We start from the raw sequence: 22,200 nt of genomic DNA, 5'->3' as shown, positions 1-22,200 counted from the left end.
ACTGATGTTTCTGGTTATTTTTCTATATTCTTATCAATAAACTGTCTGATTCAACTCGTCAAGTTCTGTGCAGAAGAATATTATTTTTTTATTTAAAATATAATGGCCAGTGTTGGCCTTTTTTTAAAGTAAACAATACTTAAATGAGCTTTCTGATCGGTTTATTCTGTGTATTTACTTTAATTGCTATTGAAAGCCTGTCTCTCTGAAAGTTTGTTGGTCATGGGAAATCTGGAAATACAAGGGAATTTTAATATAATTTCTATAGTTAAGACACTTTTCTAGCTATGAAGAGAAAATACTCTTGAGTGTAGTCTGAAGTTTTTAGTCGTACTGAAGCTGTATATAAAAATACATGTGACCCATGCAAGTCAAAAGGTGTCTTTACGTAAATAACATTTCTTTGGCTTAAGTAATGTTGGCGACATTTAAGTAGCTTTTAAAAAATGTGCCTTAGAAAAGAAAAAAAGATGCACACCTGTAAGGTTGAGACCAAACAATTGAACTGACATTTTAAGATGTTTCAGTGCAAGTTGCTTTCAGTTAAAACCGCTCAAACATGCTTTGGGAATCGGTTTAAGCCTTGTCTGTGAAACGGGTGCTATGTACCCCAACATTACCTAAACGTCACTTTTACGCCATACCCAATTCATCACATTATAATAGTGAGTGGGAGATTAGAGTGTGTCTGAAAGTTTGCTAGTCATGGGGAATCTGGAAATAAAAGATTTTTAATATAATTTCTCAAAAAAAATTGTGGGATCCATGCAAGTCAAAAGGTGTCAATAACATTTCTTTGTCTTAAGTAATGTTGGCCTGGTTTCACAATTAGGGCTTAGTTCAATTAGGACATTTAAGTTGCTCTCATAAATGTGACTTAGAAAAAATCTTGAGATAAAACAATAGCACTCACTGACATTTTAAGATATTTCAGTGCAAGTTGCTTTCAGTTAAAACAGCTCAAACACGTATATTGAATCGGTTTTAGCCTTGTTTGTAAAACCGGGGGGTTATATACCCCAAAATTGCCTAAGCGTCGCTTTTACACCATACTACTTTCATGAATATTTGTTAATTCATTACTATTAAATGATAATAGTGAGTGGGACTTTTATTTTGAAAGCAGTGGTCGTGACGCTGCAGGGGTCAGTCCTCCTGCTGACTGAGGAAACCGGGTTCATTTCAAACCTTTTTGCGTTTTATTATTGAAATGCTAATTATTTGTTAATTATTATTAATTATATATTTTTTCCAGCTCACAGTTTTTCTCCTTGTGAAAGTTGCTGAGTCATTCATGCTAAAGAGTCGACTCAGGAAAACGATCTGGTTATAAAAGCCCTAAAGCGCTTCTGTATTTCTACCCGTCACATTTATTTAAACACGGCGTTGGTGAAAATGTCATCCAGATGTTTTATGTATTTTGCTTATGGCAGTAATTTACTGAAAGAGAGACTGACACTGAAAAACCCGTCGGCTGTGTTTCACTCCATCGGCAGGATACAGGTAAACAAACACATTATTTGATTCATAACCCACATGAAAAAAATACTATAGTATATTATAGTAAAATTACTCTAGTAAATACTATTGTGTTTTTTAACCATACTATAGTAAAGATACTACAGTAAATTGTAGTATATTATAGTATTTACTACACTTTTTTACTATAGTACGGTTCAAAAACACTATAGTATTTACTAGAGTAATTTTACTATAATATACTATAGTATTTTTTCATGTGGGAATGGATGGACATAAGCACATAGAACATTAGAAGTACAGTCTACCTTAAATTTACCATGTTACCAGGTTACTATTGAGTGTCACTGAGAAAATTATGGAGAACATTTTCTTGTATAAAGACCCAAATTATACTGTGAAAAATGCGTATAAACAATATCAGGAAAATATTTTGTTTCTATTACGTTACTTACATTTTTCTACTCGCACTGCACTGTTAGATATTTACTTAAATCGATGGTTTATTAATTTATTTAAATGTTCATAATTTAAGTTGATATCTTAATTATGTATTTTAATATATATTTATTTTAAGTAGATTGCCTTTAAAACAAATGCCTTTAAACACTTTAATAATGTGTTGTAAAAACACAAAAAAGTATCATGATGCACCGTGGTGGTACTCTGTACATTGTACCCATTACTATGGTACATTAATATGTTAATCATACAGTACTGTGGTATAAATCATTGTCTTATGAGGCATGTGCCATGTGCTCAATCTCAGGACTACAGACTGAATTTTGGTCTTTGGGGCGACTGCACGGACTGCGCTTGGCACGGTGGAGTCGCCACGATACAGGAGAGTGAAGGAGACGAGGTGTGGGGGGTCGTGTGGAGGATAGATGACCAAAACCTGCCCAGTTTAGACCGGTGAGATCACCTGGGATTGTGATGTCTCTCAAAACCACTCTTTCATCCTGTATTCATGATCAGTATTGTAGTGAGGCCTGTTGCATGAAGCTAGCTGAACAAGTTTCAGAGTAGGTTTAAAGTTGACAAATCCAGATAAATCCAACAGCCTGGTGCAGATTGTGTTTTTGGTCTATACGGCTAATTTTGCCCTTCATGGCAACTGTGAGGGGGGTACATTTTTGTATAACTCATTCGTTTACATTATATAAAGCCTTAAAGGGTAACTAAACCCTAAACCAACTTTTTTTAGTCAATGATCTGTAATACTGGGGCTTTATTAATGCTGTTCATTGATTCGAGTAAATGTTTTGACATTTGAGTATAAAGTGTTTTAATTCTATAAAATATGGTGTAAAACCACCAAAGTGCTGCCCTCTTAAGGTTGAACGGTGGCTACTGCAGTTGAATTTTCCTATTGGACGTTGTGGTACATCGTGACGTAGGATGGCACTTCCAACGGCTCACTATCCGCGCCCCTGGCACGAGCTCACCACGCCCTCAGAAATGTTTCCCCCAATCACACGACGAGAACGGCTTCACTCCAGTATGAACTGTCATGTTACATGAAGTAGAAACATTATGAATGAAACTGACTTGACACTTGCTTTAACATTGTAATGAAGAAAATACAGTTAAAGGGGTGGTAAAACACATTCTTTTGAAGGCTTGACTGTGTTTGTGGGGTGCACTGTAACATGTGTTCATGCTTTGTTTAAAAAAAAAAAGCCTTATTTTTCATATATTTGACCTTTATTCTACACTGCTCTGTCCCTCCTTGTAAAATGGTCTGATGCTTTCCGGGTTGTATGAAGCCAGTCCCTCAAAAATACGCGATGGGCTCAGATTGGTTAGCTGGCCCAGTGTGTTGTGATTCGCTAACCGCCTAGTGCACGTTTGTCGGAAACGTCACGCCCCTTCCCTTTACCGGAGGCTGTGCTTTGGTCAGTATTAGAAACAACGGCGTCAATAAAACCATATGAGCCCAAATCAGACCCAGAACATTTGAGTGAAGATGATCGAGCAGAACCTGTTCAGTCCTCAAGAGTAAAGACTGCGGATCTATAATCGCTACTGAATGGCACTTTAACTTTTGTATTTTTAGAACGATTATAGCCAAATATCTGTCGCAAGAACTAACCCAAAACGAACACTAAGCACTGGCTTTAACTAGTAAGTTAGCCAAATCACACACAGAACCATGTTTAGCATGCCTGTAGATAAACAATACACAAAAGCTCTAATCAAAGAATCATTTACACTAATGCCAAGTTCGCTGTTGAGATTTTAACGTTAGTGTTTGTAACGTTAGGTGTTCGTCGGATAACGTTAAGTATGAATGAGCATTTAACAGACTGGTTTGCAGAACAGCGTTGTCATCTGTTTACTTCCTTGCTACAACCTATTACAGGAAAACACATCGATGAAAAATAAATCAGACTTACAGGTTGTGGCCCGTAAACAGCTTCTGTTTGTAAATCCAGCTTTCAGGACAAGCCGTTGTGCATATCCTGTATTGAACTCGCGAAGTTTGTGGAAGTTGTCCTCCGTGAAATGTGCAGCGCGCGCGTCGTGCATCCACGCACTGGCAGTGTTTTTTTCACGCAGCTGACGTTGTGCAAATCCGGCATTGAAATCGCGCAGACGGTGGATGTTTTCCTCCGTGAGATGTGCTGCAGGGAGCCCTGCGCGCGCCTGATTCCCCGCTGTCTCATACACACGTGCAACATGTTGTATGTTAAACACTCTGCAACGCACCCCCGTCCCAAGGAAGGCTGAACAGAGCAAGTACCCCAGACCTGCAATCCGGATGAAAATAACAGCGTTTCCTCTGCATCGCGGCAACAACACTCCAGCCTAACTATACCACAACAGCGCCGCGCCCGCGATACAAAATGGCCTCACCCCCCCTTATTTAATATTCTCGGAGGAGGGGTTTATGTAAATATTGAGCCTGGTGATGTCACCAACCCTGGAGGAATGTCTGTAGCATAGACCGTAAAAAATATGGATGACGCGACTTCATTGACTTCCGCTGACCATAGTTGAAGCTTTCATATGCCCGCTCACGGCGCTGACATCTTGGGACCGAGTCTGCGCAGTAGCGATCTCGGGACCGGAGTTGCGCAGTAGAGAACAGGAAGTAGAGGCGCGATTATCAAGAGCCCGCCCACACTCTCGCAGATGCAGAATAATTCATTGTGTTGGTGTGAAATAAACAGTTATGGAAATGTAGAAATTAAAGCTAAAGCTCCAATCTCCTCCCAAAAATCCCGAAAAAAAGTCCGTTAGTGCCTCAGTGACAACTTCACTCGGAGAAGCCGTCAATCTCAGCTGTCAATCATGACGTCACACCCCCCGTTTTTATAGCATCAAATAACTCACTAAAACTAAACTTATTTAAAAAACGAACACTTGAAATGAAATTATCGTAATAAAAACTGCCTAAAATGACAGAAACCATCTTTAGGAAACAATTATTTGAAGTGTAATTGAATTGTTTAGAGTGTCTCGCGTCCATTCAAATACATGGAGGGGTGGGGTTTAGGAGCTATACTGGGACCAGCCACTGGGGGGCGATCGAGGCGCGGAAGCTTCAATTTCTGACAGGAGCACTACAGGCTTGGTCTGTAGTCGCCTACTGGCCGTTTGCTGTAGTTCTTAGAAACTGATTTCTTTAAAAGCAAATATCTCCCTTTGCTTTAAACTTTGAACGTTGTAACTTTGCAGATGTTGTTTATGCTCAAGCAGCAACATTACACGCTAGCTAAAGTTAGAATAGTGAAATCGTGGTTTACCACCCCTTTAAATAATGCAGTTGTCAGTACGCGTCAGGCTTTTCTTGCGATATTATTGCCGCCTGTCATGTGTACAGATAATTTTCATACATGAAACGCGCTTTCAAACCCTGACACGCAAGTGGTTGCCGCGGTAACGAGCAACAATACAGTAACGTGCTGGCGTATATAGTCTAACTTATTTGAGGAAATCTTTTTATAATAGGCTTTTAGGTCTGAACAGCTCTGCTGTTTCACTAGCATCGTCGGCATCGGGAGTTAACGCAGTTTGAGCAGCGGCTAGCATTGATAAGGCTCTGGGTCTGTGTCTACTGACAATTCCCCCTCCTCCACTTCAGGTGAAGGTAGGAGAAATGACCGCTCTGTTGCAAAGCTGGCGTCACTCCAGTCATTCTCCATCTTTGCGACTCGCGAGTCTGACAGCTGTCAATCAACCCGTTACTGCGGGTCTCAGGTGCACACCCTCCGCTCAGCCCCGCCCTCAGTTCGTCTCCGCTGGGCTCTGCCCACTTTTCCAGCATTTTTCAAAATTTGCCAGTGGGTGGAGTTAAGCTCTGAGCAGGGGTTTAGTTACCCTTTAAAGTTCTGCATAATTAAGGGTGTGGCCACTTTGAGTAACAGGTGGATTGCCATTTGCCATCACAGTGTCCGTTTGATTCACTTCTCGCAAGAGACGGTGCAATTCACTTCTCTTCTGAAAATTGAGAGGTTGTTTTGAAAATTATCATGAAATGAAATGCATTAACAAGGCAGGAATAAACCCTTCTCCTGCAGTGAATGTTTGAGAAGGCAGCTGAAAGAATATCTGACTATATCAATGCAGGATGTGAAAAATAAATATACCTAATAATTATAGGTTCTTAGAGAGCTCAAATGAATACATGTTGTTTAAAAGCATTATTAATGCAATGTATTATATTTACATTAATATTAAGCTATTTGTCAATTAATGTTATTATACGAATTAAAAGTAATTATAATTAATATAATATAAATATAATAAATAATTAGCACCAAAAGATGAGCAATTTAAAGTTTTTTTCACTATAAACTGCTTTAATTTGGAAGGAGAGATACAGGGGGAGTGGCCACGGCCATAGCCAGCTATGAGGTCACTGAGGTCCTCTGTAATTTTTTTCATATTCAAAAATAAAATTTCAAGCTCTCTAAATGACTAATAAGCCATGTGAACCACCTCATATAGGCTCATAGGAGTGTTTGCGATTCATTTTGCTGCGAGAAGAGTGAACGGGACTCAAGAGATTTTTGTAAGTGAGGGCGCGGGTTCCGCCTCCGTGTTGCCAGATCCAGTTATTATAAGCAGTTTTGGACTCGTTTCCCCACTTAAAGGGTTAGTTCACCCAAAAATTTTAATTCTGTCATTAATTACTCACCCTCATGTCGTTCGACACCCGTAAGACCTCCGTTCATCTTCAGAACACAAATGAAGATATTTTAGTGTAAATCCAATGGCTCAGAAAGGCCTCCATTGGCACAATGCACTTTACACTCTCAAGACCCATAAAAGCTACTAAAGATTTCGTTACAAAGTCCATCTCACTACAGTGCATCTACAATAACTTTATAAAGCGACGACAATAGTTTTTGTGCGCAAAAAAAACTTAAATAACGACTTGTATAGTGATGACCGATTTCAAAACACCGCATCATGAAGCTTCGAAGCGTTATGAATCAGCGAGTCGATTCAGCGGTTTGGATCGCCAAAGTCACGTGATTTCAGCAGTTTGGCGGTTTGACACGCGAATCATGATTCGACTCACTGATTCATAACGCTTTGTGTGTGTCGCTGAATGTGTGAAAAGTTTGGAAAATGTGTTTTCAGTATTGAACAATGCTTGTTAGCAATTGAAAAAAAAAAACTGTAAAGGGATAGTCCCACCCGAAGATGCACAATTATTATAGCACAATTCTTAACACCCCAACCCAGACCTCACTCATTTTCAAACTCTGGTTACGGCCTTGGGTGTGGCTTTATTGCATCTTTACTTGCAGCTGATTGGTCCAGTTTGGGTTCGCAATCTCTAACCCAGTATAAAGCCGTGTAGTGCAAGTTACCATGGTGTTGAACACTGCTAAAAAAACAATCCATCTTCTTGAGGCCAAATAAAACTGAGTTTGCTCAAACTAATCTCGAATTTACCTGGGTAGCAAACCTGCTTCGTGCAACTGGCCACTGTATATGGCACATATCAAACTTAAAAAACAAACCCAATTCATTATCTCAAGTTAATTTATTTATTTTGTAAGTATCTGTGTTTCATGGTGATTTACTGCACATTATCCCTTACATACATATAGTAGAAACGATAACTATTTAGTACTTTTATGATGAAATAATGTACAGATTAAATAAGCCAAGATATCTGCTTTGATCGTCAGCTTATTAATACTAATATAGGCAGATACTGATATAATAACATATATATTCATAGTACACACTGCACAACGCATTTATATATTAAATATGTTTTAGACAGGAACTAAAATATCTGCATTTGAAATGTATTATGCATCTCGTATGTTTCAGGCAGGAACAGGTTCATGAAGGCGTGTACAGCCCATTAGAGGTCAAAGTGGAAACAAAAGATGAGCCGCTTCTCTGCCGGACGTACAAGATGAACAATTTCAGAGCCTGTCCACCTTCACCACAGTATAAAAAGGTACATCAATATTAGCCTGACTGACCAAACCAAAGCATAAAGTTTAATTACAGAGCACAAAGGGAACAACCCACCTCTGTGATCAAATATTAACTATAAGTGATTTAAAGTGTAACAACAGGAGATTCAGATGTGCTCAATGTAGTGGTCTTATCTTTAAATCAATTCAGTTCAATTCAATTCAAATTTATTTGTATAGCGCTTTTCACAATACACATTGTTTCAAAGCAGCTTTACAGAAAGTGCATTTCATAGATGTACAGTAAAAATGTTAGAAAGACAATGTTAAAGAATAATGTTCGAAAAAGTTAATCAATCGTGTATTAATTTAGGCCATAACAACGCTGGCGTTGAGTCGTCTCTTCACAGATCACACACATGTTGTGCAGAAGCTTTTAGATCATTAACACCCGTGACCATCTAGTTGCATACTGTAACTATCATGAAAAGTGTCAATGATGTCTCTCTTATTTATATTGTCTCTGTTTATCTCGTCTCATTCTCTATCTAGGTTGTGTGTTTAGGGGCTCAACAGAACGGCTTGCCTCAAAACTACACACAGAAACTTCTGGCACTGGAGACAAACAACTACAGTGGCACTTCCGTATTGGATCAGATTACAGATATTGAGAAATGACATGTATTTTACCTTACTTATCAAGTCAATTTATAATAAATACACTTTTAACCCTTGTATTAGGTTGAAATCTATTGTAATATGGTTTGAACAAAATATACACAGATTGTTACAAACTATATTATGGCACCCCATTTTGCATAATATATATTGTAGAAATATGTGTATCAGTGCAAATGGCAAAAGAAACAAAGGCTTTCTTTTTTTAATTTTGGATCAAGGATTGGATCATCATTGAAAGTTACACAAACACATCTGTGTGTGATGATCACTATGTGTTTGTGTGTGTTGATCCTGTTGAATGTGATGTGTCTGTAGTGGCTCTTTATTCACCATCAGCTGATCCAGAGAAGGTCAGACTAACATCTAAAACCTGTAAGTAAAACACAGACAGTCAAATGTGTGTGGCATTAATGCATGATCCACTAGAACAACTAAAACAAACCATCACTATTAGTGAGAAATAATAACCATGTTATACATGGTGTCAACTACAGTAGACAGATCTGAAAAAGCCAATTTAACCATTCAGGATTTGAACTTTTACTCTTAGCCATAATCAGTGCTCAAAGTGGGGCGGTACTAAGTACCGGCACCTCAACATTTTACTCTTAAGCGTACCTGCACCTGCCTCGTCCGCTTGGCACACCGCTCTCAACGCGTATGACTGCCCTCTCCGCGATTACGTAATTTTTGTTATAACTCATAACGACGCTGTGATAAAATGTGTGACGCTGCGACGCTGATGATAAAATGTGCGTCACTTTTGAATTCTATTGAGAATGTATAAAACACTACAGAGAAGGTCCAACATGAGCTAAAACAGCCACTAAGATGACTGATGAAAAGAGGGGAAAACATCAACCTGTAGGCTTTTTAAACTCATGATGACCACATTTATTAGAATTGATCATGTTCTATGTAATTATTGTGGTACATTTTGACTAGTTGTAGAATTTATAATAGATAATCAGTTAAGGGGAATAGATTTTTCATTAAAGATGTATATACACCTGTGGCATGTTGTAGTTACAGTTTCTAACTGTGTTGCTATTTGATAAAAAAAAGAAAGACAAAAGTTAACATTGGCCTGCATGGTAATGAGGAGCCATCAATGGTCTTGCTTTCTAAATAAACCCTTATTGTAACAAATGCTATAGTTAAACAATTACAAGAACGATTTGTTAGTTTTAAGGCTGAGTACAAGTTAGAAAGAGCTTTAAAATATGGACCTTCTTGAATTATTGACTAAACAATCCCCCATAACCACGCCCCCAACAAAGCCCCCTTTGGTGAGTACCGGCACTTTATTTTTTCCACTTCAAGCACTGGCCATAATAATACTCTTAGTGTCAGATGTGCCAACTGGTGATATATATTTATCTTTACAGGCTTTTATTACAGTCTGTGTCATCACATCCTGCTCCGATTAGTAGGGGAAAGGAACTTATTCGTTATTTTTGATGTTTATGGGCTGGAAATATTCCTTAATTTAAACAACTTCAACTTGATCTAATTATGGATGATTGCATCATAAAGTGCATGAAAAATTGAGAACGTTGTTTAATATAGGTTTCCTCCAAATCTTTAATTTAATCCCCAGCAACGAGAGTTTAGTCATAATTAATATTTTAAAATGTATATAATTCTAATGCTCTTTAATATATGTTGTTTGTATTGTATTCTTCCAGTTCTGTGATTAAAATATGGTGATCAGACTGTGAAGTACTGCACATACACATACAGTATGTCTTGCATGCTCCCCTTAAAAATCATGAGATATGCGTCAGAATATTATGACATATTTTTTCTTTCACAAAACTCAATTAATGATATGAATTAATGATAAACTGAAGTTGGTGTCTTTAGTGTGCTGAATTTTACATAAATAAAACATAACCCCTATGGGCACAGCCTTTGATACAGGCTGCAGAGGATGTTTTTGTCCGCTACTACTATAAACTTACGTTTTTTGAACGCAGAAGTTTGATAAAGGTCTATATTCTATTAAAAAGAACAATAGCAGAATTCTCTTAAAATACATCACTTTGAGACAAAAAGATAGGAAATTATAATATTCTTGTTTTGAAATAAAATTAAATGTAATTTTTTGGCACATCAATAATTAATGTACTAGTAGTTTATCGTCTTCATGATAACTCTCTGCTTAATATCAATATCTCCTTAGCAACCAATTTACAATGTGACCATTTTTAATCATCACTACTCACAGAAGCTTCTCCAGTTTATAATATGGATCATACTTCAGACCAGAGAGCTGCTTCACTCCCGAGTCTACTAGTTTATTCAATGTCAGATCCAGTTCTCTCAGGTGTGAGGGGTTTGATGTCAGAGCTGAAGCCAGAGCAGCACAACCTTCATCTGTGACTCCACAATCCTTCAACCTGTAGAGAACAATGACACTCTTCAGTCTCTCAGTTCAGGATCTACAGCTCATATAAGCAGGAACTTCACAATCAGAAAGAGAGACTCAACCCACAACATGATCAACAGGTCCAGTCTAAGGTGAGATCTGCTTCTATGTGGCGCTTGAGCAAGTTCATTTCAATATATCGTTTTAGTGTCTTAATCTTTAAAATGTTTACATGAGTATGCCAAAATCCTTAAAAGGGTTAGTTCACCCAAAAATGAAAATTATCATAATTGTCATTAATTAATTACCCTCATGTCTTCCGACACCCATAAGACCTCCGTTCATCTTCGGAACACAAATGAAGATATTTTAGTTGAAATCCGATGGCTCAGAAAGGCCTCCATGGGAGACACGTGATGGCGGCATAAGAGACAGAAGTGTTTGCGGGAGTTCCGCGGGCGCCCAAACATTTTGCAATATTCCGTTAGATCTTTCCCTCTTTTTGCAAATGCTGAAGCTGTATTATGACTTTGGAACACTTTTGGACTAAACAACACGAAACGATGCCCTCCAGTAAGCGAAAGAACATCAAATTGGATCAACAGGCTACGGACACTGCGGCCACCGTTTTAGCTCAACATGGCGAACAAGACGTCGAAAACAGCAGCAACCTCCCGTCTGAACCTGAACTGGAGCCCGGGCTTGCTAAAGCTTTTGAGGAAATGACAAAAAAGATCATGCTGCAAATCAGCGAAAAGCTGGATCCTTTGGCGAAAACAGTCGCGTCGCATACAACCGAGCTGACACGAGCTAATGAGCGCCTGGACGAAGCGGAAGACAGAATACTACAGCTAGAAATGGCTACCGAGCCTCTCGCTGCTAAAACACAGGCCCTGGAGGAGAAAGTCAAGGCCTTGACTGACCATATTGACGATTTGGAAAACAGGGGACGGCGAAAGAATATATGTATCTTTAATATCCCTGAAGACACAGAAGGCAAAAATGCTCTAGTTTTTTTTTTAACGCTGGCTGCCTACTTTCCTCGGCGTGGATATGAAGGGTGGCCGTGTCAAGCTTGAGCGTGCACATCGCTCCCTCGCACCCAAACCCGGGGATGGCCAGCGGCCGCGCCCGGTCATTGTCAGATTCCACTCGTTTCCAGATAAGCAGAGAGTGATGGCGGCAGCGCGACATAAAGCAGCGGAAGGCGACATTACTATGGGCGGTAAGCGGATTTATTTCTACAATGACCTCTCTGCTGCTGTACTGCGGAAGCGAAAAGAGTTTGCGGAGGCTAAAAGGCGTCTCAGAGATATTGGTGCACAATACGCCATGCTCTACCCAGCGAAGCTACAGGTGTCGTTCAACGGGATAAAGAAAACCTTCCTTTCGCCGACCGATGTTTTTTCTTTTGTGTCCAGTGTTGCAAACCAAGGTTGAGGAAAGTTTTTTTTTACTATGACGCGGTGGGTTATATCGTGTGTGTTCACACATCCATCTTATGAAGACTGTAAGTCAGTCCCTGTTGTGTTTAAGATTTCATTTATATAACCCGCTTGCATGTGTTTTATATTACTAATATTCGTTGAGAAAGTGATCTGCATTGAGATCTAATTACATATTTACTCGCGGGCGCTTGCACTTGTCCCTACCACGTTCTGTATCAGTTCTGGCAAGTGTTTATGCACCTCTTTAGGGCGCATTCTAAAAAGGTGGCCCCCATAAAACCTGGGGGAAGTCTCCACTCAAAAGAACTTTTATGTTATAGTTTTCTACTGAACTTTACAATTTTATACTTTTCCTTTTCTTTTATTATTGTCCTTTGCTGTTTTTCCCCCCCTCATGTTTAGTTTGGTTTGGTTGGTTGTTATGCTCAGCTCTGATCTGTTTTTTTCTTCTCTTTTACGATGCATCATTAGATTGTTGAAATTGCTTTATGGTGCAAGGTTTAATTACATGTTATAATAATAATCTTGATAATGTCAAATAGTAACGTCAAATTTTGTTCATGGAATGTGAGGGGTTTGCGAGGCAAGGTTAAGCAGAGAAAAGTATTTGCTTTACTAAAAAAGGAGAAAGTTGACGTAGCGCTGCTTCAGGAATCGCATCTTAATGATGGTGAACATCTTAGATTGAAATATGGTTGGGTTAGCCAGGTTTACTTTTCCTCTTTTACCACCAGCAGTAGGGGTGTTGTAATACTTATAAGTAAGAAAATCCCATTTCATTTAAAGACGTGTGTCAAGGACACACGTGGAAGATATGTTATTATTAAGGGAATCTTACAGGGAGAAGAAATTACTGTGATGAATCTCTACTGCCCTCCTAATTATTATCCTGATCTTTTAACAAAAGCATTTTTAGAATTCACAGAAATATCGTCACCTGTAGCTTTAGTGGGGGGTGACTTTAACTGCTTGCTCAATCCCCTAATCGATAAGCATCCCTCGCGTAGCTCTGCTTTAACAAACCAGGCCAGTGCCCTATCTGCGATATGTGATGAGATGAGCTTTCTCGATGTGTGGCGAACTTTGCACCCATCGGACAAACAATTTACATTTTACTCCCCTCCTCATAAATGCCACACTCGCATAGATTATTTATTTGTCCCGAAGTCCCTCGTACAATATGTCTCATCTTGCGAAATCGGGAACATTGTTGTTAGTGATCATGCTATGGTTTGTCTGATATTGACTACTGTTGGACATTTTGCAGGAAGTAGGAGATGGAGGTTTGATTCACGCCTTCTAAAAGATGAGAAATTTGTATCTTATATGACCAGTGAATTTAAAATCTTTATGGATATAAATTCACAGTCTACTGAAGACCCCTCTCTACTTTGGGAAACCTCTAAAACATATATCAGAGGTTTAGTAATTGGCTACACTGCCTCTAAGAAACGAAGACAATTAGAACTCCAGTCAAAGCTTGAGAAAGATTTAAAGGATATTGAGAAAACGTTAACTTCATCATCCGACCCATTATTATTACAAAACAAATGCGCTTTGCAAGCCGCATTAGACACTTTGTTAACTCAACGGGCTAAGAGTTCTATTCTCTTTTCTAGACAGCGATTATATGAATTTGGTGATAAACCCAGCAAGGGTTTTACTTGACTAAAGTCAAATCAGATCCTCAAATAATCACCTCAATAGTTGATACTGCTGGTACACGTTATTTTGATAATAAAAACATAAATAATATTTTCAGAGAATTTTACTCACAACTTTATAAATCAGATCTTCCCCCAGGGGCCTCTGTGGATATGGAACATTTTGTCTCAAATAATTCTTCCTACTATTTCTGAAACTCAAAAGGTTGAATTTAATGCACCTATTACTAAAGATGAAGCCCTGTTTGCACTTAAAACATTACAATCAGGGAAGTCGCCCGGGCCAGATGGCTTGACTGGCGATTTTTATAAAGAGTTCCATAACGTGCTATTGGACCCTTTTTTGACTATGCTAGAGCATTCTTTTACATCCGGCCTTCTACCTCAATCTCTGAGAGAGGCAGACATCACAGTTATCCTTAAAAAGGGCAAGAATGCAGATCACTGTTCTAATTACAGGCCTATCGCTTTGTTAAATCAGGATCTCAAATTACTTTCTAAGATACTAGCGCTCCGACTCGAAAAAGTTTTGCCTGTCATAATCAAGGAAGACCAGACGGGGTTTATCAAGGGAAGAAGTTCTAGCCACAATGTAAGAAGACTCTTAAATATTATTAATATATGTCAAACTCAGAATATTGAAAGTCTAATCATCTCACTTGATGCAGAAAAGGCCTTCGACCGTGTTGAGTGGCCTTATTTGCGTCATATTTTACATAAGTTTAATTTAGGAGAGACATTTGTAAGGTGGATTGATTTGCTGTATAATAACCCTTTAGCTTCAGTTATCACTAATGGCTGTAGGTCTAACAATTTTTCACTTTACCGCTCGACACGCCAAGGCTGTCCTCTCACCCCCTCCCTCTTTGCCCTGGCGATTGAGCCTCTGGCCGCGGCCGTCAGAAAAATGTATTAATAAAAGGAATTAGCGCCGGCGACACTCAACATAAAATTTCTCTATACGCGGATGATATTTTATTATATATATCAGAACCAGCTTCAACTATTCCCCGTCTCATCAAACTAATTCACCAATTTGGAACATTTTCGGGTTACAAAATAAACTTTTCAAAATCTCTTGCGATGCCTCTGGGGGCTCTCAGAGGAAGGACTAATTCCCTTGTACCTTTTCCATTTCGTTGGTCCCTGTCTGGTTTTGTGTATCTCGGTATTCATATCACCCCTATGTTTCACCAAATGTTTAAGGCTAACTACACTCCTCTACTAGATGTCATAAAAAAAGATTTACAAAGGTGGTGCTCTCTTCCCCTATCTTTGCTTGGTAGGGTATCTCTTATTAAGATGAACGTTCTTCCTAGATTACTGTACCCCTTACAGATGATCCCCTTATTACTTTCAAACAAAGTACTGAAGCTACTTAAAGGGGTGGTAAACCACGATTTCACTATTCTAACTTTAGCTAACGTGTAATGTTGCTGCTTGAGCATAAACAACATCTGCAAAGTTACAACGTTCAAAGTTTAAAGCAAAGGGAGATATTTGCTTTTAAAGAAATCAGTTTCTAAGAACTACAGCAAACGGCCAGCAGGCGACTACACACATTCCTCCAGGGATGGTGACATCAACAGGCTCAATATTTACATACACCCCTCCTCCGAGAATATTAAATAAGGGGGGCGAGGCCATTTTGTATCGCGGCGCTGTTGTGGTATAGTTAGGCTGGAGTGTTGTTGCCGCGATGCCAAGGAAACGCTGTTATTTTCATCCGGATTGCAGGTCTGGGGTACTTGCTCTGTTCAGCCTTCCTTGGGACGGGGGTGCGTTGCAGAGCGTTTAACATACAACATGTTATATGCACGTGTGTTTGAGTCAGCGGGGAATCAGGCGCGCGCAGGGCTCCCTGCAGCACATCTAACAGAGGAAAACATCCACCGTCTTCGCGATTTCAATGCCAGATTTGCACAACGTCAGCTGCGTGAAAAAAACACTGCCGGTGCGTGGATGCACGACGCGCGCGCTGCACATTTCACGGAGGACAACACAAACTTCCACAAACTTCGCGAGTTCAATACAGGATATGCACAACGGCTTGTCCTGAAAGCTGGATTTACAAACAGAAGCTGTTTACGGGCCACAACCTGTAAGTCTGATTTATTTTTCATCGATGTGTTTTCCTGTAATAGGTTGTAGCAAGGAAGTAAACAGATGACAACGCTGTTCTGCAAGCCAGTCTGTTAAATGCTCATTCATACTTAACGTTATCCGACGAACACCTAACGTTACAAACACTAACGTTAAAATCTCAACAGCGAACCTGACATTAGTGTAAATGATTCTTTGATTAGAGCTTTTATGTATTGTTTATCTACAGGCATGCTAAACATGGTTCTGTGTGTGATTTGGCTAACTTACTAGTTAAAGCCAGTGCTTAGTGTTCTTTTTGGGTTAGTTCTTGCGACAGATATTTGGCTATAATCGTTCTAAAAATACAAAAGTTAAAGTGCCATTCAGTAGCGATCATTATAGATCCGCAGTCTTTACTCTTGAGGACTGAACAGGTTCTGCTCGATCATCTTCACTCAAATGTTCTGGGTCTGATTCGGGCTCATATGGTTTTATTGACGCCGTTGTTTCTAATACTGACCAAAGCACAGCCTCCGGTAAGGGGCGTGACGTTTCCGACAAACGTGCACTAGGCGGTTAGCGAATCACAACACACTGGGCCAGCTAACCAATCAGAGCCCACTGCGTATTTTTGAGGGACTGGCTTCATACAACCCGGAAAGCATCAGACCGTTTTACAAGGAGGGACAGAGCAGTGTAGAATAAAGGTCAAATATATGAAAAATAAGGCAATTTTTTTTTTTAAACGAAGCATGAACACATGTTACAGTGCACCCCACAAACACAGTCAAGCCTTCAAAAGAATGTGTTTTACCACCCCTTTAACAGCTGGCTGGAATAAAAGAAAACCCAGGCTTAAATTTTCCAAGTTACAGTTACCTACGTCAAAAGGGGGGGTGGATGTGCCTAACTTCAGATTGTATCAACTGGCATCACATTTGAGGTTTGTAGCCGAATGGGTAAAGGAGGATCCCACCTCTGTTTGGTTATGTCTAGAAAAGTTTCATACTCACTGCTCATTGCTCGGTCTTTTATCCTGTAAGAATATAAAGTCTGTTAGGACTCAATAACAACCCTATAGTTGTTAATACTGTTAAAGCATGGTTTGCGGTGCGTAAGTTGGAGGGAAGATCTTTACTGACTCCTTTGCTTTCCCCAGTGCAAGGAAACCCTGACTTTGAACCAGGCATGACAGATACAGGTTATAATATCTGGACACGTCAAGGAATTAAAAAGATGTGTGATTTGTTTGTGGGATCCTCCTTATCCTCATTTGAACAAATTCAGGCTAAATATAACCTCCCTGGCTCTCATTTTTTTAGATATCTCCAAGTGCGAGATTTTATATTTTTAAAAACTACATTTGCCTCTGAAGCCTCTTTATCTCTAATAGAAAAATTACTACTCAAATGTCCAGATAAGAAGGTGATCACTTCTTTTTATAATGTGCTTAACCAGACATCTGTCATACTGGCAGTCTCAGACACAGCACTAACATGGCAAACTGAATTAGGTGTAACTATTGATAAGGAGAAGTGGGATGTCATCTGTAATCAAACAAAACGGATATCTGTTTGTAATCGCGCCAGGTTGTTACAGTTTAAAATTATTCACAGACTGCAAATATCTCCTATCAAAAGACACAAAATGTACCCTCATACCTCTCCTGACTGCCTTAAATGCAAAACTGCGTTGGGTACATATACTCATTGTGTTTGGTACTGTCCTAAAATTCAGTTATACTGGCAAGATGTTCTGGAAGATATGAGCGCTATTTTTGGAACTGTTTTGACCTGTGATCCTGTCTCGCTGCTCTTGGGATATAGAGACAGTAAAATCAGTCCTGGTTCAGGCAGACTATATGATATTCTCACCTATGCTGCACGCAAGAACATTTTCCTGTCGTGGATTAGCGACAAACCTCCTTCTAAAACATCTTGGCATAAACTCATCATGGAGCTCTTTCCTTTGGAATACCTAACTTGCCTTCTTCATTCCACAAAAGGACGTTTCTTAAATATTTGGACTCCCTATCTTCGTTTTACCAACTCTACTGTTGCATCTATATTGAATGGCATCACCATAGATTAATATTTTTGATTTGTACTGTGTCATATGTCCTGTATATTGTCCAGATCTTTATTGTGCTGAGCTTTGTTCTTTGTTTTCTGTTGTTCTGTTTTTATTTGTTAAACTTAAATTTGTTCAAAAGAAAATAAAAATATTTTGAAAAAAAAAAAAAAAAGAAAGGCCTCCATTGGCACATTGTACTTTACACTCTCAAGACCCATAAAAGGTACTAAAGACGTCGTTACAAAGTCCATCTCACTACAGTGGTTCTACAATAATTTTATGAATCGACGAGAATAGTTTTTGTGCGCAAAAAAACCCCTAAATAACGACTTATATAGTGATGACCGATTTCAAAACACTGCATCATGAAGCTTCAAAGCGTTATGAATCAGTGAGTCGATTCAGCGGTTTGGAGCGCCAAAGTCACGTGATTTCAGCAGTTTGGCGGTTTGACACGCGATCCGAATCATGATTCGACACAATGATTATTGTTTTAGAACTTATTATTGTATTAGAACTATTAATTAAAATTATTGTAGAACCACTGTAGTGAGATAGACTTTGTAATGACGTCTTTACACTCTCAAGACCCTTAAAAGGTACTAAAGTGCATTGTGCCAATGGAGGCCTTTCTGAGCCATCGGATTTCAACCAAAATATCTTCATTTGTGTTCCGAAGATGAACGAAGGTCTTACGGGTGTCGAACGACATGAGGGGAAGTAATTAATGACAGCATTTTCATTTTTGGGTGAACTAACCCTTTAACACAACAGATTACATACAGATTACAGATTACAACAGATTACATACATTCAAATCAATGTTTCATGCCCAATTAATCGGACCTGTTAGGCTTTCCTGTAGCTCAAACAGTAGAGCATGGCGCTAGCAACGCCAAGGTCATGGGTTCGATTCCCAGGGAAAGCAAGAACTGACAAAATGTAAAATGTGTACCTTGAATGCAATGTAAGTCGCTTTGGATAAAAGCGTCTGCCAAATGCATAAATGTAAACGTAAATGTAATAAATAAAGAGACTCACCTGTGTTGTGTGAGTTTTTGTAACAGGCACACTTGGTACATTTCCTGACATGTGGATAAAACTCTACCGATGATCCTATGTGAGAACTGATACAGCTCTAAACAATTTGAGAATATTTCTTTGTGAATACCAGTGTGTGTGTCAGAGAGATGATTTACCACAGCATCTCCAGTTTACAGTGTGGATCCCTCAGTCCATCAGAGAGCAGATTCACTCCTGATGTTCCCAGTTTATTTCCAGACAGATCCAGTTCTCTCAGGTGTGAGTGGTTTGATCTCAGAGCTGAAGCCAGAGCAGCACAACCTTTATATGTGACTGCACAATTCCTCAAACTGTAGAGAACAATGACACTCTTCAGTCTCTCAGTTCAGGATCTACAGCTCAGATAAACAGGATTTAGCACTGCAAAATCCTCTACACATCTGAATATGAAAAAATACTGAATAATTTACTGGAAAACTTCTGTAAGACATTAATATAGAAAGAATACAATGTACAATATTTTCTCATTAATATTTTTTTACTGATTTAACTACAGATTTCCTAAATCCACCTTTTTCCTTACGAGCCAACTACATTTTAGATTATGGGAGGCACTTCTGTTTTTTAATCTACATATGATCATTATTCATTATTCATTCACATAGAATCTATGATAATCTTATTTCTGTGCCATAGTTATTATATTGATTAATAATAGATAGTTAGCTAATCTGTGTGCTTTGTATATGTGCATTTCTGAAATGCATAACATGTACAAATCAATTTTAATTGTAATGTAGATGCATTTTCAGTGAAGCTGCTTTGAAACGATATGTATCGTGAAAAGTGCTATACAAATAAATTTGAATTGAATTGAATTATCTGTCAGTCTGACTGAATGAGCTGTAAAATTTCCTCAATGTTGTATTTTCAGACTATTAGAGAATGTGATGTGATATAACAAGAATATCTGTGGCAACAGCTCTTTCAGTCACTATATTCTTTTCCTCCTGATTAATTTTTTTTGTATTCCACTGTAACAGAATAAAAAAGACAACGTATGCTGCACATTTGTGGTGTGATCTCTGATTTCAATTACAATACATGAATAATTCACTAGAATACACTATATACAGAATGTCTCGGTTATGTATGTAACCCCCGTTCCCTGAAGGAGGGAACGGACCCGTTACGTCAGCGATTGATGGAATGGGGGTTTCGCTTAGAAGTCTATCACCTTTGAGTTCTACAAAACGAGCCAATGGCATGACAATGCCATGGGTCTGTGGAATTTGCATAGCGCAACTCCGCCCCATCTCGTGGGTATATGAGGAGCTGCCCGTGCAATTTTTGAGATTTTGACACCTCATGCACTTCCGGGAAGAATGGAACTGGAGGCGGGTGTTGATGGGTGTCAGCACGGGCCGCCCCCAATAACAAATTGTCCAGCCTCGAGCGGTCGGGACATGGCGGAGGGTTCCACTCAAGCCTGATGCTCTCAGGTGCCCAGGAAAGCATGGCCGTGAGCTCCGGAGCAGCAAAATTGTGATGGTAATGTTCCGGCAGTGGGAACATAAGTCATCCACGAACGCTCTCTCAGCGTGCACGAGGCCCAAGCACACAAGACAGCAATTGTGCCATCAGACTTACCAGCAGACCGCACCGAGAAACACACAGGCGAGACACCTTGAAAAAGACGTGCCATGTGTAACTCTTTTAGAGAGGAGTTTTACACTGCAGATATGTTGAAGCGCCCAGGGAGAACACGCGCTGTGCTGGCTCACTGCACAGATCAGTCAGGAATGCGGAACTCGCTGGAATGTGCCGTAGCACCGACACTCTGGAGAGTTGCTCGTCTTGAAGAGAGGAGGCTCAGAGGGCAAGTAAACACTCGGCTCCAAAGCAGAAACATAATGTGAGATTGCATGCGCAACTCCTTATATACCCACGAGGTGGGGCGAAGTCATGCCATTGGTTCATTTTGTAGAACTCGAAGGTGATAGGCTTCTAAGCGAAACCCCCATTCCGCCAGTCACTGATGTAATGTGTAGTGACTGACTGAAAGGGAATCTTATTTTCTCCCCAAATCTTCGTATCCCTTTCCAGGTTTGTTTTCTCCCAGATGCTTTAAAATGTAATTGTCTCCCCTTTTCACCTCTAACCTCTATTAGCAGCATTATCTGAATTTTTTTAAGCAGGTAAATACAATATTTATTGTCTGTCAAAATGACAAACTACTTTGAAATATTATCACTCAATGGTACTGTCACAAGCATGTTAGTTTCATTGCGTCTTGGTTTGGTTCTATCTGTTCCTGTTTGCCTGTGTTCCTAATCCTTGGTTTTTATGGTTATGGTTGTGTGTTAGTTTGTTAGTTTGTTTCCAGTCACCCATCAGTTTCTGCTGTGTCTGGTTTGATTTAATTTGTTCTATCCCTGTATTTATTGCCTGCAGTTTCCATTGTCAGTTCTGGTTTACACTTATGTGGTTTGTGATTGACGGTTTTCAGCTCATGATCTCTTGCGTGTTTATTTTGATTTGTTAAAGAAAACTCTACAGATGATCCTACATCCATGTGAGAACTGCTACAACTATAAACTATTTGAGAATATTTCTTTGTGAGTTCTGATGTGTGTGTGACTCTCAGATAGATGATTTACCACAGTATCTCCAGTTTCCATTGAGGATCCTTCAGTATATTAGAGAGTAGCTTCACTCCTGAGTCTCCTAGTTTATTGAATGACAGATCCAGTTCTCTCAGGTGTGAGGGGTTTGATCTCTGAGCTGAAGCCAGAGCAGCACAACCTTCATCTGTGACTCCACAACACGTCAACCTGTAGAGAACAATGACACTCTTCAGTCTCAGTGTGTGAGTACCACAAAATCCTCAACACAACTGAAGAAGATCTGAAGAAAATACTGAGAAAACATGTTGTGAAATACTTCTGTAAGATACAAATCAGAAAATATTGTAATTGTTAATT

General features: G+C 39.3%; 2 protein-coding genes across 3 annotated transcripts in view; one reads left to right on the top strand and one right to left on the bottom strand.

The window, feature by feature from the left end:
* Positions 1–1,124: 1,124 nt before the first annotated feature.
* On the top strand, positions 1,125–8,549 carry ggcta (gamma-glutamylcyclotransferase a; the record flags this gene model as incomplete). The annotated part of the gene is made up of 4 exons (XM_079828418.1): positions 1,125–1,503; positions 2,249–2,394; positions 7,780–7,912; positions 8,424–8,549. Exons 1-4 carry the CDS (start codon positions 1,396–1,398, stop codon positions 8,547–8,549), a joined length of 513 nt encoding a protein of 170 aa, XP_079684544.1. The 5' UTR covers positions 1,125–1,395.
* LOC307133350 (NACHT, LRR and PYD domains-containing protein 3-like) overlaps positions 7,475–22,200 on the bottom strand; it is a 26,928-nt gene continuing 12,202 nt past the window's right edge. For both annotated transcript variants that reach the window (XM_079828395.1, XM_079828396.1), the window contains exons 14-17: positions 21,877–22,050; positions 19,393–19,566; positions 10,781–10,954; positions 7,475–8,922 (exon numbers count right to left, since the gene is read on the bottom strand). In XM_079828395.1, the coding sequence (XP_079684521.1) occupies positions 8,916–8,922; positions 10,781–10,954; positions 19,393–19,566; positions 21,877–22,050 (529 nt within the window). In that variant the 3' untranslated portion in view covers positions 7,475–8,915. The remainder of the gene's footprint in view (positions 8,923–10,780; positions 10,955–19,392; positions 19,567–21,876; positions 22,051–22,200) is intronic.

Source organism: Gobio gobio, assembly GCF_949357685.1.
Source record: "Gobio gobio genome assembly, chromosome: 11".
In the NCBI taxonomy this organism is placed as follows: domain Eukaryota; kingdom Metazoa; phylum Chordata; class Actinopteri; order Cypriniformes; family Gobionidae; genus Gobio; species Gobio gobio.
The sequence above is the reverse complement of the archived record's forward strand: the minus strand, read 5'-3'. Positions and strand labels throughout refer to the sequence as shown.